At 44.5% G+C, this 25,219-nt stretch overlaps 1 protein-coding gene across 4 annotated transcripts; it reads left to right on the forward strand.

Annotated features, from left to right (window-relative positions):
* The first annotated feature begins 3,318 nt into the window (after positions 1-3,318).
* On the forward strand, positions 3,319-24,903 carry LARP4 (La ribonucleoprotein 4). 4 transcript variants are annotated; one of them, XM_084499730.1, is made up of 16 exons: positions 3,319-3,446; positions 8,958-9,102; positions 9,798-9,959; positions 10,283-10,358; positions 10,830-10,966; positions 11,359-11,462; positions 12,486-12,596; positions 12,988-13,041; positions 13,690-13,899; positions 14,378-14,481; positions 17,332-17,565; positions 18,345-18,393; positions 18,588-18,746; positions 19,135-19,256; positions 19,539-19,707; positions 19,909-24,903. In XM_084499730.1, exons 1-16 carry the CDS (start codon positions 3,429-3,431, stop codon positions 20,242-20,244), a joined length of 2,190 nt encoding a protein of 729 aa, XP_084355856.1. In that variant the 5' UTR covers positions 3,319-3,428; the 3' UTR covers positions 20,245-24,903. The 4 variants fall into 4 exon arrangements, with proteins under 4 accessions (XP_084355856.1, XP_084355857.1, XP_084355854.1 ...); XM_084499731.1 differs by having other exon boundaries at positions 3,320-3,446; positions 9,801-9,959; XM_084499728.1 differs by having other exon boundaries at positions 3,337-3,446; positions 8,955-9,102.
* The last annotated feature ends 316 nt before the right edge of the window (positions 24,904-25,219 follow it).

Here is a 25,219-nt window from a genome sequence, read left to right on the forward strand (position 1 = left end):
GCTCTGGAGGAGCAGGCAAGATGCACTTGAGATGCCACGTGCCACCAGATCACTCTCTTCAGCAAGGGAGCAAATAATAAATTCAGAAAGTGCATGCCAAGGAAACAAAAATAGAGCAGAGGAAAGCTAGGTAGCAGGAAATCCCAGTTTTTACTGGCATCTACTCATAATCAGATAATTTAACGAATAACAAAACATAAATCCCTCTGTAGCCCAGCTCTACAAAGCTGAGTAAATGACTGCCATAAAAAAGGAGCTTTCTTCCATGCCCTTCATTTGTTCTCACAGCACAACATCTCATTTCAGTGTGTGCATCGATTCATTCTGCTCTGCCACATCACGGACAGAAGGCACAATTGTTTCTGCTATGATTCCAAAATCAACTGTCGGGAGAGGGCCTTTGGGAGAAGAGTGGTGAGCCAGACAGCAGGCTCTCTGGCAGCTCTGGACAGAGTTCAAGGAAAATTGTTGGCCTTGCCATCCTCCTGTAAGTTAACAGAAGATGTTGACTAACAGGAAAGAAACTTGGCCGTGGTGTAAACACAAAATTGTTTCTAGTTGCCTTTCAGATAGGTATTAAAGGTTATCTGATTATAGCTTGTTCTGTTTCTTGAATTGTCACATCTGCATTGCTCCCTTAGAAGACAATTATCAAGACAAAATGAATTATTTACTAGCTCTATAGAAAGGGCTTGGCTTTCTACCCCATCTGCAGGTTTTAAGTGTGTAAAAACTCTGCCAAAACTGGAAGCGTCTTGACTGATGTCTGTGGCACCAAGGATTTTCCTGGCTGGGCATGTCAATTAATTAATGAGATCTTCCAGTAGCAGGGCAGACCTAGGGCTTGGGTTCAGCAGTCCTGAGCTCCTGTGGGATGTGCAGGTATCCAGCAGGTCTGAAAATGAGCCTAACTATTTCCTGCTACGATTTCTCTATTGCTTTGATATCACAAGGTAAAGCAATGGATACGCTAAAAATTAGGGAACAGATTCTGGAGATAAAGAGGCCAGTAAAACAGGGATAATACTTAACTGCTTCACGGGGGGGCACAAGGATTAATGAATTAATGTTTGCAAAGTGCTTTGAAGATGAAAAGTGCTAAGTCTGATTACATCTGTTGGGTGAAGCGGATAAGAATGAAGAAGAGGTTATCAATTCCTGTAACTACCAGCAACAAGGACTGGCTCAATGTCATAATAAATAACAATCTGAAGATGGTTTGCTCTCATGCTGTCCCCGGTGGTTTGCAGTCATGTAGTCCCTGGCAGAACATAGTTTTCCACAATAGATTCTGCAGTCTGTAAATAGCCACTTCTCGTTTATTCTGCTTAAAATTATTTATTTCTTCTACCTTATTTTGCTTTTCTTTCAGATTAGTTGTGAGTCTTGGACGTGCTGGTCAGTGAAATACCTGTGGAATCTGCCAGCTGGACCATCAATTTATAGTACAGCTTGTGCTACCCTTCTAATCTCTTCAACGGACCGTGATTACTTCACTGGCTCTAACCTAAACACCCCCGATTTGCTAGACCCTAATTGCAGGTAATAGTGTTAAGTGGGTCTGGGCTGCCTTGCAGGTACCAACGAGGATCTCGAGCCTTGAGTGCTGAAAACCAGACCCTTCACCCAAGCCAAGTCCACTGCAGGATGTATTAATTCTTTAAGAGAATATTTCTTGATCACCTTAAATCCCCAAATAATCCCTGCTCCCTTAAACTTGCTGTAATAAGTTTTGTGGAGTCTTTCCCTGCTGCTCTAAAGCAAAATGGTTTCAAAGTGTTATTTTCCTGGAAGGAATCCCCTCTGTGCTGCTGCTCCATGGGGCTGCACTACACCAGTGAGCTGATGCACATGCAGGCACATGTGATACCTTGTGTTCGGTGCTTTCAGCAGGTGAGATTTGGCCCTTTCTCTGTCAATCGGATGCTCTAAACGTGAATATGCTGCTGCTGCAATGTGAATATTAAATGTGCAGTGCACAGAATAAAAGACGCAAGCTCCAGTGGGCTCAGCCGTGTCCCTCCCATGTAGACGAACTGATATCGTGGCCTAGGTTTACAAAGACACTGGAAGTGGATTTATGCCATTTCTATATTGGCGCTGTCTGGAGGAAATCCTGTGTCCTGTGACGTTTTTCACTGCAGTCAAGGCCTCCCTCCTCTTCCCAGCATCTTCCCTGCCCCGTTCCCAGGGGTGGAAGCCCTGGCAGCCGCCCTGGCCCCTTCCCCATCTGGGGCTGCGTTCCAGGGGCACGACAGATGGGCAGCCCGCTAACAAGCTGGCGAGGAGCAATCCTGCCACTGTGACCTTGCACAAATTTTCTCCTTGGGAGCCTCCTGCATCCTTAACACCTGCTCGGTGGCCCTGGGTGAATGCTGCAGATCACCCATGGGTGCAGACACAGCAAGAAACGGGCAGGAGGTTTTGGTCTGGAGAGGAGGAGGCTGAGGGGAGACCTTATCGCACTCTATAGATACCTTAAAGGAGGCTGTATTGAGGTGGGGTTTGTCTATTCTCCCACGTGCCGGGCGACAGGACAAGGGGGAATGGGCTAAAGTTGTGCCAGGGGAGGTTTAGGTTGGATATTAGGAAAAACTTCTTTACCAAAAGGGTTGTTGGACATTGGGATGGGCTGCCCAGGGAAGTGGTGGAGTCACCATCCCTGGAGGTCTTTAAAAGACGTTTAGATGTAGAGTTTAATGATATGGTTTAGTGGAGGACTGGTTAGTGTTAGGTCAGAGGTTGGTGCTTGGGGACACGGTTTGGTGGTGCTTGGGGACATGTTTCTGTGGTGCTTGGGGACAGTGGGACCGGGTGAATTCCCCTCATGCCTCCCTCAGGAACCCCAACGGCTCCGCCTGAGGCGCTGGGGCAGCCTCGCCGCCTTCGTGCTGACCAACACCGCCACCTGCCGGGGGGAGGCGAAGGCAGGAAAACGGGGGCCAAACCGGGGGGCGAGGGGGCCGAGAAGCAGAGCGCCGAGACCCCAACTCAGCCGGGACAAGAATTTGGGGCCGTTTCTTCCATTGCCCCCCCCCCCCCCCTTCCCCCTCACAGCGCCCCCATCTTGTCCCCCTCCCGCCCAGCGCCCCGGCGCATCCCACTCCACCCCGCGCGGGGGGGAGGGAGGCAGCGGGGTTGGCTCCCCCTAGCGGCGCGCTTGGTTCCTCCTCCCTCTCCCTCCTCCCCCCCCTTCCCCGGGGAGAGGAATGGGCTGGCCCGGAAGCGGCGGGCCCGGAAGCGTTCGGCTGAACCCGGAAGAGGCGGCGGCCGGGCGGCAGGGCGGAGGGCGGCGGGAGGGGGCCGGGCCTGGCGGCGGCAGCAGCGGGCGGAGGCGGAGCCCGGGTGTCCCCGTCCCGCTGGTGCGGCCGCCGCCGGGCAGCGGGGAGCTGGGGTCCAGGGGCTGCCGGGGCAGCGGGGGAGGCACGATGCTGCTCTTCGTCGAGGTGAGGCCGGGCCCGGCCGGGCCATGTGGCGGGGAAGGGCCGCGCACGTTGCTGAGGGGGGGGGGGGAGGAGGGGGGCTGGAAGGAGGGGGAGGGGAGGGGACGGGGCTGACACAGCAAATCCGGGGAGGGGGGGAGGGGGGAAATAACGGGGGCTCGGGGCTCTGGAAGGTTCCTTCGGGGCCGCCGAGGCGCTGCGGTGACCTTCGGGGAGCCCCGGCCCCGCGGCCTGCCCTGAAGGTGAAGCGGCGGCGGGGAGCGGGGCCTGCGGGGAGCGCGGCGGGGCTGGGCCCGGCCTCCCTCACGGTTCCCTCACGGCCCCCTCACGGCCCCGCTCCCCTCACGGCCCCCCCGGGGCTCCCTCCTCGCTCTTTTCCCTTCCGAGGCCTTGAACCGCGGCCGCGGCCCCCCGTTAAATCCGTTAATTCCCTTCCTGGCCCTCGGAGAGCGACTGAGGGCGGCCGGGGGAGGGCTGCGGGGAGGCGGAGGGGCCCTGAGTGTTGCGGGGCTCGGTTCCAGGCTCGGTTCCCGGCTCGGCCGCTGCGTCCCCGGGCGCGGAGGTCACCCGGGGCGCTGCGGCCGCGAGGCGAGCACCGGGCCTGGTTTGGCAGCCGCTGCTCCCGGCGCTTCGCCGTCGCCTTCCCGGCGATCTGGGGAAGCAAAAAATCGGCCCCGGAGTCCGGAGGAGCGGCCCCGGTGTTCGCCGGCCCAACGGCGGCCGCTGCTGCTTGAAAGTTTTGCAGTAAGTCTCGTCCGAAAAGCGTGCGAAGCAAACAGCTGCTGCGGTGCTGGGGAAATAACCGAGGGGAGCTGAGCGATTGTGGACGGCGTGCTCGGGCCTGCCCTAGGGGTCTTTCCACACGAACGTGTTCTGCGCTCAGAGCGTTTAAATAAAAAGGTTTCGGAGCGCTTTTTAAGCCCATTGCCTTAGTTCAGCAACAGGAGATGTGCAGAGGTGGCCTGAGCACAGAATGCCGAGCCTTAAGAATTTGGTTTTCCAGTATTTAAATGGAAGAGGAGCTTCTTGAGCTAATCCAAGCTGCAGCCCGGTGCCGGTAGCCAGGAGCTGTGAGCAGCCAGGCTGAAGCTGAGCGTGGTGGAGAGGAGCTGAGGCTCTGAGCAGCAGGCCTGGGAGCAGCTTCTGAACTCAGCTCAGTGCCGTGGAGCAGTCGTGGAGGGGGCTTGGGCAGCTCAAAGGGAGCTGAAGCAAGCCAGGGGCCTGCGGAGCCAGGCAGCGTGTTTGGGTTTTGGTGAATCCTGTGAAAAACACAAACATGGCTTGTTTGAGTCGCTTTGTTTGCTCTCCTCCCTTCTCTGGCAACAGCATCGGGAGTTAACTTCTGTGATCTTCACTCGGGGAACATCAATACTGTTTAATTTTGAGCTTCTGGGAACGATCGTGACTTCTTGAAGGTGCCTTTTCCCTGCCAGGACAGGGAACTTGAGCTCTTCGCCAGGTGTTGGGAAATGCTGTAGTCAAAGGCGCGAAACACCAGCATTTATCTCCGCTTCTTTGGGGCTGCCTGAAAAATACCCTACAGAACTGGAGTGATCTAGAAGGCCCCGAGCTTTTGGGAGGGATTAGCTGTGACTGACTCGAGCCCTCAGTGTTATATTTGGGGCTTAACTGCTGTATGCACGTGCTGACTGGGAATTGATTTCTTCACAGCATGAAGGGCGGAATTCTGTCTGCCCTGAGAGTCTCGTAGCTCAGAAAACTTGCCGAGGGGAGGTAATGGTGCTGGTTTTTGTTGGGTTTTGTGCATTAATATCTGGGGTAGGTGCTGGTTTTTGCTCGCAGCCAGGGCAAGGGGACTGTTAGCATTTGATAACCGAGCTGCGGTAGGAGTTTTAGTGAAAAATATTACCGGTGGCAGCTGGCTGTGCCAGCTGGAGGTTTGGGTCAATTCGGTGCACGTTCCCACTCAGTAGGGCCATATCAGTAATTTATTGGGGAAAAACTGAAGTCTGTGTGTTTGGGACGGGCTAAATGCTGCCCGAGCTGTTGCCAGCGATGTGTTTTGGTGGGGAAGGCAGGGCTGGGAGGAGCAGCGAGCCTTGCTGGCATGGTTCACCCAGGAGCGAGCGACCCAGGTGAGCGTGGCTCTGTTTCCATACAGACCCCTTTCCCCAGGGATCCTCCTAGTTTTGGGGTGCTCGTACTGGCTGATGAGAAACAACACTGCGTTCAGCAAAAGGAATTCTTTTTGTGACCGTTTGTGTGTGTTTTGGGAGTTACCTGGGACACTCGGAGTGCTGGACTGTTACGGGATACCTCGCAGCCAGATCAGAAGGAGTTTGGCGCGTTGCTTTTGCTTTGACACCATCAAGCTCTCGTCTTGGCTCGCTTCACAGCCTGGGTGAGCTTTGGGAAGGTGGCAGTAGCTGCAGCAGCACGTGTCCGTGTCCGCTGCAGGTGTGGGTTTCCCTACCTGTCGTGTCCCCTGGCCAGCACGAGGCTCCTCTCTGCCAGCCTCCCGTGGACTCACTGACTTATTTGTGTTTCCTCCGCTTATTTTCCCCTTCTGGCAAATGTTTAGATTCCCACACCACCCATTTTATTAAATTATTATATATATATATATATTTCACTTAGATCCCCTTTTGGAGAGTCAGTTTGCTCTGGGAAGTTTGTCTCAAACTTTTAGATTTTGGTTGCAGGATGATTTGAGTTCACATTAATGCAAAGCTGTAAAAGAAAGGGAGTATTTTCCCTTTGGTTGGCTTATTTGAATCTGTGACACGTAACTCAGGCAGTTACAACTGGGAAAATCATCTTTGCCACCTTGTCAAGATGAGGCAGAAGCTTTGATAGTCAATTTGGAGGAATTTCTGGAGGAGAATCTTTGATCCGCGTTGGCTGAAAGTAACCTAAACTGGAGCGAGGCTCAGCCGGGGAGGACAGCTTGGTCAGCTCGTGGATACCAGCGAGTGTTCCTAACCTTTGTATCCCTGTAAAGCTTTAACCTCGCCGTGAAAGTTCCCGATAGCAGCTGGGAGGATTGTTCTGCAGCCAATCAAACGGCCTCGGCGTTTGCTAACCTCAGTCAAATACACAAGAATTGGGGTTTTGGCCTTCTCTGCAGAAGAGCCCCTTGGCAGAGCAGAGTGGCGCCGCTCCTGGAGCGGAGCACGGTGGATTTCCAAAAAGCTTATGTAAATCAGGGACTTTTTATCTCCTCGGAGCCCACGGTGACTTGCTGTTAAGCTGCATGACATCAGGGCCGGGCCCTGCAGAATTGCATTAAGCATGATTAAATGTTTCTAGAACAAAGAGGAAGTAGCCCACGCTGTGTTTCAGGTGTGCATTTCAGGCGCTGTATTAATAGGTCCCTGCAGTTCTTTATCAGCCCGAGTCTTCCGCTTCTTGCAGCTCGTCACTTGAACCTGCGATCTCTGAAATTCCACGTTAACATGTGCGACTTTCAGTACTTGCTCAAGTGAGTAACGTCATCCTCTCTTCTCAGAAGCTTGGTTTTTAATTCTGATTCGTTTTGGGAGCGTAGTAATCTCCCCAGAATGTTTCAGTTTCACTTCATTGCACTTAACCCTTCCAAATCCTTCCATCTCGAGCTTGGTACCAGCCTGTAAGACACAAGACAGCGAGGCAAGGCTGATTTTTATGAAATAACAATTCGACCTGCTGGATTTGTCTTCTCCTCCTTTTCCTGTGATGAAAAGAAAATCCCAGGGAATGGGATCTGGTGGCTTTCTTAAGCAGGTGCCTGTGTGATGCAGCACTCGTGTGAGCAGGAGCAACCAGTGATAGTTTGTGGGTACAACATGTAACTGGGCTTTTCTGCTAACTTTTGGTTGGAGGGGAACTGCAGTGAGAAATCAGAAGGGAAACATGCGTGTCCTTTCACACTGAACTGCTGCTGGTTCTTCTTTCTGTTTCCAGCTGTGTTCTTCTGCTAGCATTCATGAAAGAGGGTGAAAACTCCGTCACGGTGTGGTTGAAATTCTTCGTACCTGGGAGATTTTGAGTGCTAAAAAAGGCCATGCAAATGGCGTCATCCGTGTTTTGCCCTCTGTCATGACTGTCTTGAACTTCTCTGGTGTTTGGAGGCTTTTTGTTGCTGGATTTGGGCTTGTCCTTGTAGCAAATAGCTTTGGAGCTAGGTGTGACCTTGGCAGAGAAATTATCTATAAAGCTGTTGCAACTGCTTCCTTATCCTTCTGCTTTAGGCTTGAGGCCTGCCAGCCCGCCACTCCTTGATTTCAGCCTCCAGCAGGCTGGACTCTGAAATACCAAACTTCCTTATTTATGAATTTTGAGATAGGAGCTGGAATTAGTGGCTCCTGCCTCGTGAATTCAAGCAAATGTGAATGGAGTGGGCTGTCCTCAGGGGTCTGAAGGAAGCTGCTGAGAAGAGATGGCGTTAGCTGCTTAGAGAGGGAGTCAGGAGTTGGTGGAAGGAGAATTCCTGCAAAAGCCTCATTTTCTTCTCTGGGGGACAGGAGTTTGTTTTATCACAGCAGAGTGAAAGCCATTACAGCGCTTATTTTCTGCTCTGATGCTGGATTATTGACTCCTTACCCAAATGAGCTCCTGAGCAGCTCTCAGAAAGGGGCTCGGGAGGGCGAAATCTTTTGCTGTAGAGATAAGCGTTCACCTGGGCTTGCTGACAGACGAGTCCAGTGCTTTCTTGTGTGTTTCTCTTACTGTTTACCCTCTTAGTTGTGGTCCTTGTTGCCCAGTCAGACGGTCCTGTTCCCCCCCAGCAGGCTGTGATGGTGCATGTGTTTACCTTGGCACTTTGAAAGCATTTATCTCCTTGACTACAAGCTTAAGAAAGTTGGTAGCACATTTTTCCCCATCCCTGGAGGTGCTCAAGGCAAGGTTGGATGGGGCTATGAGCAATCTGGTCTGCTGGGGGCATCCCTGCCTGTGGCAGGGGGTTGGGTGGTCTTTAAAGATCCTTCCAACCGAAACCATTCCATGGCTCCTGTGTGCAAGGTGTGGGTGAAGTCATGGGGAAATCAGGGAACCCTTGTGTAATCTCACAAGGGCGCCTGCAGTAGCGTGGGCGATGCTTGGTTTGGGTAGTTGTCACTCATTAAATTTAGTAACTCATTGGTTTCTTCGCCTTGGAACGTACTGGGTTTTGTTGTTGGTTTGTTTTTAAGGTTCCTGTGTAGGAAGGGGTCTGGAGGAGGGGAAATTTCACTCCCTGGTGAAAGGGGGAGTGGTGGATTATGAGGGTCAGGTCTCAAAAGCTCATGAATTACCAGAGCCCTTCCTAGCGAGCCTCTTCCTCTACTGATGGTGTCAGATGTCGCAGGTTGGAGGCAACACTTCTAATGGGGCAGAAATAAAATACATGGAAAATATGAAGGAGTTCCCCACTTTGGTTAATGAAAAATTACAGAGGTGCTTAATAGCCAGTCAGGGACTTAAGGTGTGGATCTGTATCGGAAATCACTAAGCTCACCCGTGTCATCTGGCTTGCCTCCCAGAGCATCGTCGGGTTGTTTTTTCCTAACAGAAGCATTCTGCTCTCTTCAGCAGGTAACATCGAAAGGTGCTGGCCTAAACCCGAACGCAAAAGTGTGGCAAGAAGTACCCCAAGGGAGCGGTGAGGCTGTGCCGCCAACAAATGGCGCGGAGCACTCGTGGCAAGACACAGCAGCTGCTCAGGGGACTCATCCCGAGGGTGAGCTGTCACGATACGTCCTCTGCTGTTAGTGCTGAGTGGAGGAGTTCAGCGAGGAAAAATGCTCTTGTCCTCAAGGGTCTTAGTGCTGATGTAGCAACAATCATGAAACAGATGTGACAAAGCAGTAGAGAGGAAAAATAATTGTTTACAGATCAGAGGCTGGGCCACTCAGGTTTTGTTTAGGAGTTCAAGAAGGAATCCAGAGCTCTGCTTGGACAGAACGCTTTGGCAGGGGTACCAGTGTTTAAGGGGCCCGGTGATGACTATGTAACGCGCTAAGAGGGAACCTTGACCCAGTGAACGCGAAAGTAAGTTCTGAGGGCCACTCACAGACCTGCTAGATCACTAAGGTTTGTTGGAAACTGGTGTGCAGTAGTGCAAAGCACTTTTTCAAAGTTTTTAAGAACTTTCAATATATTAAACTCGAGGCAGAAAGCCTGTATTTTAAATCATCCCCGCTTTTGGGGATCTTGCAGTTTCACGATCCTGTTATTTACTTAGCCCAGAGACCCAAGTGCAAACCAGATCTTTCTGAAAATGGAGAGGTAGGAGGTGGTATCCTCTACAAAGTGGACATTGAAGATCTAGGCCTTTCGGGTACAGCATTGAGTATTTGTTTGATTGTTGGCACTTTCAAATAGAAATAGGATCAACCTTATAGCAGCTCTCCTGATGATGATATATTCTTTTACCAGGTAACATAGAGATTTCAGAGGATAGCTGCAAGCAATATGAAGTGATGTATTCCACGCCTTGTGAAGCTACAAGAAATGGCACAGGAGTTGATGAAGCAGCTGCAAATGGGATTGTCTTAGCAACTGAAGATCTTGGATACCAAATCTATGAAGTGTCCGGTGAGTATTCAAGTAAGAATCTGTAATCTTGTGATGTCTGCTGCACTTAGAAATTTGGAATGGAAGCTTAGACATTTTTGAGGAAATCCAAGTCAGCTATCACGCTTGGCCACACAGGTGAAGCCCACGGGGTCCAAATCATTTTGACAGGAATGATACAGTGTGAAATGTGTAGTATAGCTGTCTTTAGGCAAGTCTCAGATGACCTCTTCCTCTCCTTATTATCCAGAAGAATTCATACTTTTGTTGTACAATGAAATGCATTCTTTCATTGTATTCTTAATGTGAAACTAAGATCTGATGGTGAGTGTGATAAATTTCAGGTGAAGGCAGCTCTGCTGTGTCCACAGAAGACATTAGAGAATGCTTGAGAAAACAACTTGAATTCTGCTTCTCACGGTACAGTTAATGACCCCTTTGTGTGAACCCTTTATTAAAACACTTAGTAAATATTTCCATTTTTTGGCTTGATACATGTTATCATAAAAACGTTAACTGTGAGTGAAAGGAGTTGCTCATGATATGAAACAAGATTTGCTGAAATCCTTCAGAAACCCTGTGGCATGTTTTAGTCCTGTCCACGTGTCCCTGTCATCTAATGAGAATCTGGCCTGTGTTACCAGAGATGTCTGCAGAAAGGATTTTAAGACAAAGTGACGTGCAGAACACTATAATTTTCTTCTTTTTTAAATTATGTTTTCTGTTCATCTGCATGAAATTCTTCCAGGAGCGAAAATCTGAGTATGTTTTGGCTAGAGTGGCTGTGAATAGCATTAGTGAATATTTAAGCCTGTGGTTACCCTGTTGTTTTTAGGCTTCAGTAAGTAAAGTTTGGGATTTTTGTGAAGCAGATAATGTATGTCTTTTTAGTGAGAATCTTTCAAAGGACCTCTACTTGATGTCTCAAATGGACAGTGATCAGTTTGTTCCAATATGGACAATTGCTAACATGGAAGGTATTAAGAAGCTGACAACTGATATGGACCTTATTCTTGAAGTTTTGAGATGTAAGTTTGGTTGTTTGGTGTCTGTACTAGTAAAACAAAGAATCCATCCTTACTGTAAATAAAAAATGGGCTATTCTCTTAGCTGGTTATGGCATATTTTTCGGGTAGATAGTGAAGAGAACCTAGCAAAGAATGTTTGTATAGAAGTGGCAGTTCCAGGCTCCTGAATTGTAGTTATGCTTTATACTAAACTTCCTGAGTCTGTTCCAGTTAGAGACCACTCTAGGATACTGTTAGCAATTAAAGTGTTCTTTTTGGGGGGAGTAAGCCTGCTCTTCTGTTCACTGTGAAACTTACTAATTACTGTAAGTAATTAAGTCTAGTATTGCTGAGAATTTACTTTACTATGTACAGTGTTCAATATTAAACCAATTTTTATATTTTGATTTTAGCTTCTCCTATGGTACAAGTGGATGAGACAGGGGAGAAAGTAAGACCAAACCACAAACGATGTATCATCATCCTCCGTGAGATCCCTGAAACAACACCTATAGAGGTAAGAAACAAAAGCCTGTTGATGTTTTTGGAAGGGATCTTCAGCTGTGCTTCAAACCTCAACAGAAAGTGTTGCTTAGAAGGTCAACTGTTATTTAATTAAACTCTGATACTTTTCTTTTAAACCACATAAGTATTTTTCTCTGCCTGGATGCACTATTGAGAAAGCCAAACAATAACAAAAAATAGTTGCTGCTGCCCCTCCCTATTATTTTCTAATACATAAAAATGCTTTTAAGAAAACCTCAATTGAAAATTGAGCTAGCTGGGCTTTTCTGGAATGAAGTTTGCACTGGTCTCTTTTTAGATCCAGAAATAAAATCAGTCCAGGGCATAGTGTGGAATTCAGGCTGAATTTTTGTCACAGCAATAACTTTACTTGAAGTCAGATGGTTGTTTTGGCAGCAAGGTATGTTATTAAAAACACACATTTCTCATTCATTGTGGCCCAATATGAGCTGAGCTCATTATGTTCGTAGAAGGGAGGATAATAAAATTCCTACTGATATTTGGCTAACGGAATGATTTTTGTTCTTTGTTTTTTAAAGTTGTAACACAGGGTATTTGTCTACTAGCATTTTTAATTAGTCCTTTTAATGCAAATGCTGAACAGCTGATTTGCCCTGTATGTAAAATCTGGTTGATTGTTGCAAAGCTCTCAAGTTGCCTTGGTTTAGAAATACTCCTTAGAATCATTGTCTAGAAGCCTGTCTTGATCATCTGACTTTTTTTTGTTACTTCTTTGGTATGGAAGTATCACCAGTTCTACTCTTTTAACCAGCTGTGCCTGCTACATTTTATTTGGAGAGCTCAGCAGGCTGGGTTTGTATTACTTAGTTTATAAACTGGTAGGGGACATCTTGCTGTTCTGCAGACCTGTTGAAGGGAATCAAAGAGCATTCCTGGTCAAGAGAAACTTGCTGCTGAGGAGCTGGAGTTCAAAGTTTTGTTGGCTTATTGTTCATCTTACAGCTTAGAGCTTGAGCTACATCCCCTTAACTGCCTGCCTTTTTCTCTTCCCTAGGAGGTTAAGGCTCTGTTTAAAAACGAAAACTGCCCCAAAGTAATAAGCTGTGAGTTTGCTCACAACAACAACTGGTACGTTACATTCCAGTCGGATACGGATGCCCAACAGGTAAGGCGGCCTTCGGCTCTTAATGACATCTCTATTTTGTTATTGGTACTTGCCTTGCTCAAGAGAAGCATGTGTGCTGCCTGTAGCTAAAAGGCTTGTTTGTTTATTTACTGATTTCTTCACCACCCCCTTTGTTATTTTAAGAGGCTATTGGCAAATTCTAGTTAATGAGAAAAAAGCTGAGAAATTAGGGTTATAACTCTCATCTTCTTGCCTCTATACTCACCAGCTATAACTACTGTCTAGTATCCTGAATTTGAAGTTGTTAATTTAACAGGGCTAACAGGGAAGCATGTTGCTAGTATTTCACGTTAAATCATATGAAGTCCTTTAAGCAGTAGAGTTTTATAAAGATATTCTAATGTTAATCTTTTTCTTTTTTTTTGTGCAGGCATTTAAATACTTAAGGGAAGAAGTGAAAACCTTTCAGGGCAAGCCAATAATGGTAAGGCTGTTTCACATGAGATTTCAGAATAACATACTGTTTGTTGAAGTGATAGTGTGTGTTTATGGGAGTGGGGAGGTAAAGAATTAACTGTGGCTTAGATAGTTCGTAACACTTGCTCTGTAGGCTATTAACTGGAATGAGGTCAAGAGTAGCTTTGAAAAATTACCATTCAGTGACTGCTGGTTATTCGCAGTGCTGCTTCCCAGGAGGTGTGAAATATATTCTTGTTTCATCTTTCCTTCTCTGCTTGCCCAAGAATCTGGGTCTGCAGAGCTCAGGAGAGGGATTCTTGCCATCCTGAGTCTCTGGTTTGTTAGCTGCTCTACAAATAAGGCTGAAGCCAGCTGGTTGTACTGCGAGAGCAATTGTCAAAGTTGGAGTCTGGACAATTACTGCCATGGAAAGCTGTGTTATTTTAAACTTCAGAGATTCTCTAGCTAAAGTAGCATATGTATCCTTCCTTTTAGCACATTCTAAGAATGTAATCTACATTGATTTTTACCAGTTCTTATTTGTAAGCAGTAACCAACCTACTTCCCCTTACATCCCTTCTGTTACAGTTTCAGTAGTAGGCAGTAAAGATTTCATGTTCTGCTTCTTCTTTTCTCCCTTCTAATGCCTGTGATGTGAATTGATATCTTACAGGCAAGGATAAAAGCCATCAACACGTTTTTTGCTAAGAATGGTTACCGGGTAGTAGATTCCAGTGTTTATACTCAGCCAGTTCAAACACAAGCACAGTTTGCCTCACCACTGTTTATGCAGCCTGTATATAGTCCTCAGCAGTACTCTATTTACAGCATTGTGCCTCAAACATGGTCTCCAAGTCCTGCACCTTACTTTGAAACACCACTGGTAAGTAACAGCTGCTACTTGCTGAAAACAAGGGGAGCTAGCCCAAAGCACCAGTAATAAATGGGATAACAAATCAGTGTGGGCTTCTCAGCTGTGGAGTGGACAGGTTTTCTGGTCAGATTCCTCAGTTTTATGATAAATTATGTCAGGGACCTGATAAAACCTGTCAAATAGGCTGTGGGTCTCTCTGTCTGGCTACTGTTGTCAAAGTTTGTTGTGCAATTCCATTAGCCAGTGGCTGGTGTTACCAGAGGAGCTTTGTAGCTCTGTCAGGAACCAGAGGACTGGCACTGAAGTAGATCTGCAGGCTGTTTATCTGGTGGGGTTTTCTCTTTAGTAATAAGATTAAAACATACTAGGTAAAGTAGCCCAGCATAAAAGTACACACAGACTAGCTGAATAACTGCTGAAACCGATCTTGTGTATTTGCAAACGTTTTTCTATTAAATTCAGCCATTGAAACTGTTCTCTGTTGCAGGCCCCCTTTCCTAACGGTGGATTTGTGAATGGCTTTAATACACCAGGATCATATAAAACAAATGCTGCTTCTCTGAGTATAGGTCGCCCATTCCATAGAAATCGGTAAGCTAGCTCTGTCAGTTGTGTGCTCTCTGAGAACTCTCTGAGATCCTGAAGTGTTCTTTGCACTTGTACAGTGCCTCATATTGATATGGTTAAATATTTTATTAAATGTGTGACGTTCAACTTGATTTATACAATAAAATAAAAATAAAGGTGGCAGTTTAAGATCCTAAAATACCAGACGTACGTGCTAGTGAGAGCAGAGGTAATTCCTGCAAAAGTCTTGGAGGAATTTCTGCAGACAAATAAATAACTTCCTCTTAAGGTAATACTTCTAATTATGTTTGTTATACGCAGATTATAAACTCCTGCAGCACAAACATAAGCTTTTCCTGTTGTGTGATTAGTCGTGCAGAGAGCCATTCATTTTATGCAGCTGAGAGTTGCATGCCCTGACTGCTTACGCTAAAACTGCTTGCTGCTGAGTCTGTTACTTGTAATTTATTTGCTTTATCCCCATCTTTCCTGACAACTGTAAGGACTCAGCTCAGATATAAACACTGGGGTGGAGGAAACAGCTTTGTATTTGCTGGAACAGTGCTCTGTAAATACAATAGGGTAGTAATCTGTTTGTGTGGGTGGAAATTGTTTTATTTGCAAGCTCTTTTACTGTATTCAGCATAAGGGCTGGTAGCACAGGAATTGTTTTGTGTACTGTTTGAGAAATGGGTTGACAACTGCCAGTTCCATAAATGCTTTTGTGATGCAGTTAAGGTTTGTGGCAGCTGGCAGAAGATGAACTTGGAAACTTGGTCTGTGGTGACTCAGCGGTGTCTTAATACAGGCTCTGAGGCTGGTAGTATGACTACTTAGGAGAAGAGGCATCTGATTCTGTTACAGCTGTGCAGCTCCCAACTAAGATATTCTTAAAGTTTTTCTTTTTACTTAAACTGTGTCCAAACTTAAAACTTGTAGAACTCTTCACATGTATGGATCGATCCTGAATATGTACAAAAGTTGTACGTGCCTGAAGATTAATGTCTTGACATGCCCACACATTCACTGCCTTCCTGTAGATCACCGCTGTTTAAAGCTTTTTTTAAAACTCATCGGGTTATTTTAAGACTTTATTTTTTAAGATTTCCATTTTTAAAACTTCAGTTATTGGGAAGTTATGGCTTCAGGGTCAAGCACGTACAGGTTCTGCTGGTTTGTCTTGGTTGTCTTATCTTCCCTATTAATCTTGCTCAACTCTTGTGCTCATCCAAAGCTCTGCTTTTGCAGTAATAAACCTTCATGTTCTAGAAGCAGACAGGGATTATGCTTCAGCAGGACTCCTCTGCAGGCAGGGCACTGCCAAAATAACAGCGATGCACAGCCCTGAAGGTCTGGCCCAGTGATGATCAAGTATCGCGCTAAGAGAGAACAGGTCCAACAGTCGGTTGTCTGGGCAGCCTGCACTTCATGCTTTTCCTTCTTTTTGCTCTTTGACATCATCTCTCTCTTTCTCTCTGCTCTTTTTTTTTCCTTCTTATCTTTCCTTGTCTTTTCTGCTTTGCTCTTCTGCCCAGATAAGATTGTGGCCTTCTCAGTGACGGGTAAGATTATGAGATCTGAGGGCTGAACAAAGACCTGAGAACCCTTTCAATTTTAAGAGTGAGCTGAACAAAGTGGGAGAATTTAGTTGGTTTACCTCCTCTTTCCTGTGCTTGTTGCTGGTAGAAAACTTGCCCTTATTGGGGCCTAGAAACTGGTTCTTACTGCTGTTTAAAGGTGCCAAGTATAAATTAATCTTTGTTCAGTGTGTCGTCTCTGGAACTGCAGAAGAGTTCATTCAGAGACGCTCGTTCAGCTGCTGCTTTTAGGTTTCTGCCCTGGTTCATTAAGCTTCATTTGTTTTGTCATACAGACAGTCACTAGTTAAATATTGGATTTTTGTCCGTAGCAAAACATTTGTTTAAGCTGGTTATATTTATTTTGCCCTGATTTGTTGCAACATCCTTGTGGGAAAGGAAGGCTGGGTTTTGTGACAAAACCTACAGTGCTACTGTTGATAATTTTATGTCCAGCCATCTAAAAGCTGGTTTAAATTGTCTTTGGCAAAGGAGATGGATTTGAACACTCAGAATTGGGATATTAGAAGATGGGTTTTGTTCTGCTTTCTGGTAGGTCGGAGTTTTTCTGGGTAATTCTCTGCATAGGACCGTGAGCTTTAACGAGTAGTAACACTGAGCATGCACAGTTCAAAGGGAATACAGCTTTGATGCTGAATAGTCAATAACTGGGTAAAAGGTTTGAGTTAGCATAAACTGCAAAGTCAGTCCTGTGGGTGTTTGGTAACAAGGCAGTGGGGCTAAAATCCTTTCAAGCCCTTGGGGATGTGGGCTTGCAGCTACCCTAGCCTTATCTGCCCTGTCTTCTTCACCCTGTTCAGTCATTGACTGCTCCCAGCTTCTTGTTTCAGTTCATTTTTTTTTGCTTGTGGTGAAGTAAGTTTTGTTCCTCAGGCTTGGCTTAGTTCTCCAGCTCACTTTCCAAAGCCCTGTGTCCATGCTGCAGGTCCAGGTTTGGGTTATTCCGGCTCTTGTGCCTCCCCTCATTTTGTGGCCGTTGTTTTCCTTTGATCTCTGTGATCAGGCAGTGATCTCCGTGTTTTCTTGTACTGGCAGTGCTTGACAGGAAGGGAGGTTGCGAGAGAACTAGAATGAGAGGAGTAGATGAAGGTAAGGAAGAACACATTCTGTTCTTCCTTAAGTGTTCTGAAAGTTCAGGAACCAAGACTTGTCTGGTGAAGTTCCAGTATGTGCTAACCTCTCCTTTCTTGTCAGCTACAAACTGTAGTTGGTGGTAGTTTTGCCTCTTGTTCTTTAAACTCTGGACTGCAGAGCCTCTTGTCCGTGTGTCCTGCAGTGTGAAGCCTCACTTCCGATCATCAAACAGCTCCGAACATGCCGTGGAGGGTCCAGCTGCTGCCAGTACCGTGTCAATGGGGGACGGACCACTGAACAGAACCAACTCCAGGAATTTTGTTATGGAGCGCCATAACAGCACGTTAACTGGGCACCAAGACCAAGGCTATTCCCAGAAGGATTCTCCTACCGCGCAGATAGAGCAGAATGGAGATTATGGCATTGGCAGGGGCAGGTAAAGATCTCTGTTTGCTTATCTGCTGTGACCCAACAATGCAGTTGGGACACAGTGGTGGAGGCCGAAATGACTTTGAACCAAGGATCATCAACCATTAGCACAGTATATATTGCTGTAAACAGTCACCGGGGAAAAGTGACATCTAAATACATGGAGCATGATAAATACTGAACTGTGAGCATAAATGTTTCCTGCTTGGCTGCATGCTTGTTAGTTCTGACAAATACCTTAAAGAAGATAGTAAGGTGTCATTATTTCAGAATAACTGATTAGTCTCCTGTATAAAAACAGTTGATGAATTAAAGTCAGGATTTTTCTTGGTGTAAATAATAATCAAATCCTCAGTTTAGGAGTTTGATGCTCCTAAACGCTCTAAGATCAACTGTCTTTAATCTTTTGTCACTTAATTCAGATTTAAGACGCTTAAAAACTAAGAGACCAAGGTAGAGAAGTGAGAAATGAGGTGGATAAGTTTATTTCTATGAAGTTACAGAATATTATTCTATAACATTGCAGTCTAATTGTCACTGTGCTTGTTGAGATACAATGCTTAGGGTACCTCCTGTGTGGGGAGAGAAAAGAGCAATTGTTTCTCATGTTGGCTGTGTTCCAGCCGTATAAGAGCTTTGACCTCCTGAAGATGGAGAACAGCCCGGCACTGTGTCTTGAGAAACATCAGTAGGCTGCTGCGAATCCCGCTGCCACAGGGTCCCTTTTGTGCAGCTGTGTGCTTGAGCTAGATGAATGCTCTTAATGACTTGGTTTTGCCTTTACAGGAGGAACATTTTCAGAGGTCGAAGAAGACGGGAAGATGACCGGATCTCGGTAAGTTCCACTTCCTTTTTGCAAGGAGTTTTGTGAAGTGCAGTGCATTGGCTTTGCATTTATTGAAGGAATGGCATAGTCCTTAAATTTTTGATGGTGTTGTGGGCATACAGTGTTTCTAGAAAACTCACCAACACTTGCTTTCAGTACTATCAGTGCTATATCATGTCTTTGTTAACATTTTCTTTCTCTAGAGACCTCAGCCTTCAGCAGAAACAAAGACTCCAACACCAAAGTTTGACTTGCTAGCATCAAATTTCCCACCTTTGCCTGGCAGCACAGCAAAAATACCGGGAGAGCCTGTGCTGGAGAGCAGGATGTCTGACATTGTTAAAGGAATCTGCAAAGAAAAGGTACCTGCTCTTCTCTGGCATGCAAACAGAAATATGGATATGCTGTGTCTCCCTTCTCCCCTGCTGAAATAATTGTTTGGGTTAAATTATTCTGATGTGCAGCTTTAAGTTTGTACATCATATTAAGTGCATTTTCTGCCTTTCTGTTCTTGGATTTCCTTGGCTTCCTGAAGCATCTCTAACTACTGTAAACTCAGCACTGTTTTGGCATGAAGCAGGCAAACGAAGACTGTTGGCTGTTGAAGTTTAGAGCTGGTGCTCTAGAAGTAGAATTCCTATAATTGACAGCCTTTGGAAATATCCCACTTTTCTTGTACTGTCATGAAGAGCAATTTAAGTGCGTCTGCTATTTTTTTTCCATATTTTGCAACTTATTTTTTCTGTACAGGAAAGCAAAGAATTGTTGTCTAGCTGTCCGACTCCTGCTCAGGAAGAACAGACGCACAGCACTGTCCAACAGCCCGTGACAAGTGCGAGTTCATCAGGTCAGAGTGAAGCTGTGGTGTTAAGGTATGCTGTTTATTTAAACTGAGTATTAAAACTTGAGTGTTCTGACTTAAGACTGTAGCTGGAGTCCTGCAAGGTGGCAGCGATGTCTGTCCTTCCTTCTTTATTTGTGGTAGGTAGCTTCTCTAGATGCCACTAGATAAAAATAACAAATCGTGGCAATAGAAGCTGAACCTTTCTGTTCTGCAAAAACTGCCATTGTGGCTTCAAAGATGGAAGAGATCTCCTCAAACATTGATTTCTGTGTTAATAGTCTTAAACGTTAACTTGTTCTTGACTTAACAGCACAGTTCAGCCAGACAGCAAACCGGAAGAAGTGTCTATTCAGAAAGATGTTACGAGCCACACTTCTCCATCCGTGTCTGTCTGTCCTGTCAGTGCTCCAAAGCCACCAAGGACAAATACCACTTCACCTTCTACTAATGCAAGTGCAGCTCCTGCTGTGTTGATGCAGGTAAGGTCCAGAGCAAGGGCTGAGTGGACAACCTGGGGAGCTTTCACTCAGGCATGCAGATGTAGCACCTGGGAGCTCTTTTGTGCAGTTGGCTGCAGCTGGGGCTTAATCACTCCCCGTATGTGGTCTTGGAATAGTGTGGAAGAACTCAGTGTGGGTATTCTGGTATGTAAACCTTGTTTTTCTCCCTTGGTCCCAAAGGAGCCACGAAAGCTAAGTTATGCTGAAGTCTGCCAGAAGCCCCCAAAGGAACCTCCTCCAGTTCCTGTTCAGCCTCTTAGGGAACTTCGCACCAACATAGTTCCCCCTGCCAAAAATGAAGAAAATGGTACACCTGAGAAGGCTTTGGAGAAGCCTCACGACAAGGTCGAAGGTCGAATGAAGGATTATTCGGGGTTCCGAGGCAACGGGCCTCCCCGGGGAGCTGCTGGGAAAATCAGGGAACAGAGGCGCCAATTTGGACGCAGATCATCGCCTCAGGGAGCACCGCGACGTATCGGCAAGGAGCAGTATGTGCCACCTCGGTCACCAAAGTAACGCTGTCCAGCCAATTTCTCTCTATTTAATTTGAGCTGTGGACTAATAAGCAGCAAAGGAGACTGTGAGAAAGAAGTATTCGTGAAGGGGAATACTGAACTGGAGTGTGGCTTGTATGGAGAAGTTGTGGAGGGTCCCAAAATTCATCTCTGAAAGTGATTTCACAAATGCTGGAGGATTCCAATCAATATAAATATAGAGATTATAATTTTTGTATTTTTGTTTTTAATTTGCAGAGGGTTTCCTGCTTGAAATCAGTTTTGGGGTTGTGAAACTAGCATTTTGACAAAGTGAGAGAATATGAATTGACAAATTAACATGTCCCTCGGTGTAGGAGGAAAAGGATAAGAGATTATTATTTTTGAAAAATGAGCGTTTCTGTAAAATTAGAAGTTTTTTTTAACCTATTTAACACTTGGCTTGTAGGATGATGCGTCTGCCATAATGGCCTTGCATTGCAGAGCACATCTGCAGCTGAGGTGCTTGGTCAGCGTGTGAGTTGAATGAGTGCAGCCAGATACTGTTGTCATCACTTAGTCACTGATGATAAAAAAAAAACTGAATGTACTACTGTAGTAAACTTTGTGTTTCCAGCTTGGAGTATAGTCTCTTGACCTTACTATTAATTCAGTCAGCAAGCTTTTTAAACTATATTTTTTACAGGAGACTGGATTGTAGATCAGAGCACATGGACAGCAAAACTTGTCTTGTATCCGCACTTGGAAGGAGGCAGAAGGGAGCATGTCAGAGTTATTCATTTGCCATTTTCCTCGCCTCCTTTTGAGGGCAACTTTATAGGGTTTTTGTTTGTTCGTTTGTTTTCTTGCTTGTTACTTTCTCTAATCTCTAACACAGGCTTTTGTGGTATCTTGGTATGTTTTCCAGAGGCAGGCCCAGTGTAGGATTGATGGACAGCTACACAGTACACGATGTTAGCTTGACAGGTAAAGAGCCTGGGATTCCAGCTGCAGACATGGAATTCTCTTGTGGGGATGGGGGCTCTGGGCACAGAGCCCTGTGCACCCCACCAGGCTTAAACTGAGGTCTGGTTTTGAATAGTTGTTCCTGACCTATCTTTGTGTTCTGGAGTATGGTATTGGATGCTGTATGTTAGAAATCAGGGTTTGTGTACTGGGAGCTCATTGTTTATAGCTGATACAGTAACAACTGACTTCCTTTTAACTGTTCAAAATGGAACGAAAGGTAAAGAGTTAAACGAAAACCCTCGTGTTCAGAGAAGCTACTTGAAAGGTAGCATCTTGCCTAGCTTTATGCTGACTAAATTTGCAACACTATTGTGTAGTAAGTGGTTAAATTTAAAGGTGATTACCATAATGACTGAAATAGGAAAATTCAGTGCATTAATCTGCCAAAATCAGCATGCCAGGGTTCAAAGTTCTGTATAAAGTGTTAGGGAAAAGTAGCTTCCAGCAGTAAGAATCACACCTTTTTTTTTCCTTTCTTTTCTGTTTTTTTTAGTGAATAGCAAGTGTACAAATTTAAAGTCGTAAGTTGTGAACACTGGAAAACTCAATTGTGATATATACCGTAAACATCTTAGTAATATATGCTAGTGTTGCCATTAGAATGAATGTAAGTGGCAGTTAAAATAACTGTGAAAATTTTCATTTTCTGATTTCTTAGCCAGATAACCCTTGGCGACTTCTTACTCAGTAGGCATTCTCTATCAACTGCTTTGAGAACACTCATATCTATTTTTATAAATATATATATAAAGCCAGAGTTGTCATTTCTCTAACTTATTATTCAGCTTGGCAATTGCTTTGATTTGATTCATAACACAATATAATGTATTTATGCAGTTAACTGTTCATTTCTAGGCATGTTATATATATATATACATATATTAAAAAAAAAAAAGCAAAAAACAACCAAAATCATTACTCACTTTTAGACTACCTGTACTAGGTTTGGAAGGTTTTTTTTAATTTAGTAAAAATAAAAAATTAAAAAAAAAAAAAGTTGATCACATCTACAGTTTAGGGATGCTTACAGAACCCTTCTCCGTTTATTTCAATAATGCTACATTTGTTGGAATGATAGAGAAGTTTTAAGTGTTTTGAGATGTTAAAGTTCTGAAATGCAGTGAATTTCAGAGTTAATTTTTAATCAGTTTAAAGGCTATAAACAATTACTGCAGTCAAACTGGAAAAAAAAAATATGATAGTCACAGATGTTTAGATAGATGTGCACTGTCGTTGCGAAGTCAAATATGTTTTGGGATGCTAACAGCTGCCTTCAGCTGGTTGCTGTTTGCAAGGAAGTTCCTTGGGAAGAGGCTTTTGCAGATGTTGATCTCTGGCCTCCGTGGAAAAGGTGGCATGCTAACTGTGACCCGTGTAGGCGTCCGCTTTCAGTGCAGTGCATATGATAACCTTGTAGTGCTGAAAGATAGAATTATTTTTTTTTAACAATTGTGAAATGTAACTTGTTTCGTTTTCCTACATGTGGAAAAGGATTAACTGCAGTTCAGTCTTTCTTGAACGGTAATTGGAAAAACTTGACCGTGGAAAGGATGCTTTGTATGACCTGGGTGTGCATTTTCCAGCAGCAGAATATGGCTTTTGTACAGTGTATGCAAATAAGTCTGTAAACCTGTTGGCTTTTTCCAGCATATTCAAACTTTTATCAAATTAGGGCACTCATAATTATTTATTTAATACCTGTGTGCAAGGATTTAACATTAGCATTCCCCTCCTTCCCCCCCTCCCCCCTTGCAACTTACTGTTTTTTTTAATTTGTAATTCTTTGTGTGTCGGGGGGAATAACCAAGTAAATATGAAGGCTGTGAAAACCATAGTTCTGTGTGCAAGTTCTCCTGCAGTACTCGTATTGCATGGCAAACATTTAACTTGGGCTAGCTGCTAAATTCTCATCCCTGTAACGTACTGGGGCAAGCTGTTGTGTCTCTCCCCATGAAGTTTGCCTGTTCTGACTGGGGAAAACAGGGAGAGAAAGATCACTTGGGAGCCAGATTGACTGCTGGGGGCAGCTCGTTGGTTTCACTTGGGTTGTATCACATCAGCAGCAGAGTTGAAACTGCCCCTTGTTCAACAACAGTGTTCAGAGCGCACTTGAAATGATAAATAACAGTTCTCAGTGGTTCCTTCTTGGTAGCTTACCACATGATGTAAACACACATTTTCCTACTCTGCTGATATTAAATACCAGAAGGTGCAAATCACATGTAAGTTTCAATTTCATGAACTGTTGTGACTTGTTTTCAGAATTGTTGATTTTTTGTTAGCTACAGAAGTATACTTCCCCAGTTAAGTTCTTTTCCAAATTATTGTGCATGGAGAAGATTGGGCCACTCTCTTGTATTTCTGCTGGGGAGTGAAAAGAGGAGTAATTACCTGCATGTGATAGTAAAATTAAAAGTGCAAAATTTCTTTTAATTTCTAAAATTAAGTTAGTTTTATAGTATCTTACATTCCTGCTTTGTTTTTTTTTTTTTTTTTAAAAAAAAAAAAAGTTAGCTTGGCACAGTATGATGGTGCAGTTTTAGCAGTAGGTTTAAAAAAAAAAAATGTAACCCACTCTATTAACCAGAAGAGAAAGATGATACTGTGGCAGATCAGTAGCAAATAAGTGACTTAATCAATGCTTTACTGTAGTTAAATAGCTATGGCCTTACTACTTTGTCAATATCAGCTTAATTGTCTTGAAAATGTCCGATATTTTTACTGTTACCCAAGTGAATGGTCACCTGGGGTAAAATATCTGGTATGTACAGATGATATTTTAAATTTGTAAAATGCGCCGTATTACAGACAATGCAACAGAAATGCACTTCGGGGGGAAATTGCTTCTGATAAGTTTTTTTGTAAATCCTTGATTACTACAGATATGCAATAGAATTTTTGTTTCTAATTTTGATATTTCCTTCTGAAACATAAGATTGTTGCCATTAATCTGAATGATTTATCATGCTCTTCTTTGTGTGTATATATTACATATAGTCTGAGCTTCCTTTAGGATGGTACATAATTTTGGTTTGGTGTAGTATTTTAGTTGGCTCTTCTCTTAAGTGCCTTTAGCATAGGCACTTCAAGAGGCTTATTGAGTCTGTTTTTAATGTACAGTTGGGAGGACTTGAAATGGAGTTAAAGCAACTTATTTCTGAAAAAAAATCCATCTGCAAACTAACCTGTAACAACTTTAAAATTTTATATTTAAGAACCAGAGGTTTATTTTTATGGAGCTTCAGTTATGGATACAGTTTCCAGAAATGCAACTTCAAATATAAACAGACTGTGCATAAATGGTTTTTGTTCTAATTTTTATAGAATACAAAATATTCAGATAATATATTGAGCTCACGTTACTACAGATATCTTGTTCCTCCCCGATGAATCCAGCTTCCCCTTGGCATTTATTATCTCTCTTCAAAGTGGTAGGGCTTCAGTGAAAGGAGAAAAAAGCAACCTATCTGGCTTCTATACTTTGTCTGTTCTGGTATATATTCCTGTTGTCAAACCTGTCCAAAACGAAATTTGTGTAAAGTAGGTTCATGCTTTAAATGTTAAAATGATAATACATGTATTTGTATTTGTTTTTGACATTGCCAAGGTGCTATGGGAAATTGAAATAACAGTTAGAAAAATAAAGCTGATTTAAAAAAAAATAAAAAAAAAACACCCCCAAAAAAAAAACACAAAACAAAAACACCAAAACCCCAAGCTCTTGCTGGCCTGTGTGATGTTGTGATGCTGAACGGGTTCTTTTACTTAGGTTCCTCAAATATTCCTCAAAACCCTGCTCCTCACCCTCACCTTTACTTTATGCCCCCCATAAGGGACGAAGGTCGGGCCTTGGGCCAGGCTTCCCCTCACCCTGAGCCGCGTTTTCCCTCCCCTTGACCCCCTTTCCCCTTTCTGTACCCTAAACCCCATCTTTCTGAGGTAAATTTTCCTCCTAACCCCCCAAAAGCGCCGCCTGGGGCCGGCAGCAC

This window comes from Aythya ferina (genome assembly GCF_964211825.1).
Source record: "Aythya ferina genome assembly, chromosome: 28".
Taxonomy (NCBI): Eukaryota; Metazoa; Chordata; class Aves; order Anseriformes; family Anatidae; genus Aythya; species Aythya ferina.

What these genes read in the sequence shown, in the direction of transcription:
- LARP4 (XM_084499728.1), top strand. An exon ending in CGCCCATTCCATAGAAATCG is followed by an intron (nt 14,482 to 17,331) that starts GTAAGCTAGCTC and finishes TGTGTCCTGCAG; the next exon opens with TGTGAAGCCTCACTTCCGAT. An exon ending in TATGGCATTGGCAGGGGCAG is followed by an intron (nt 17,566 to 18,344) that starts GTAAAGATCTCT and finishes TTGCCTTTACAG; the next exon opens with GAGGAACATTTTCAGAGGTC.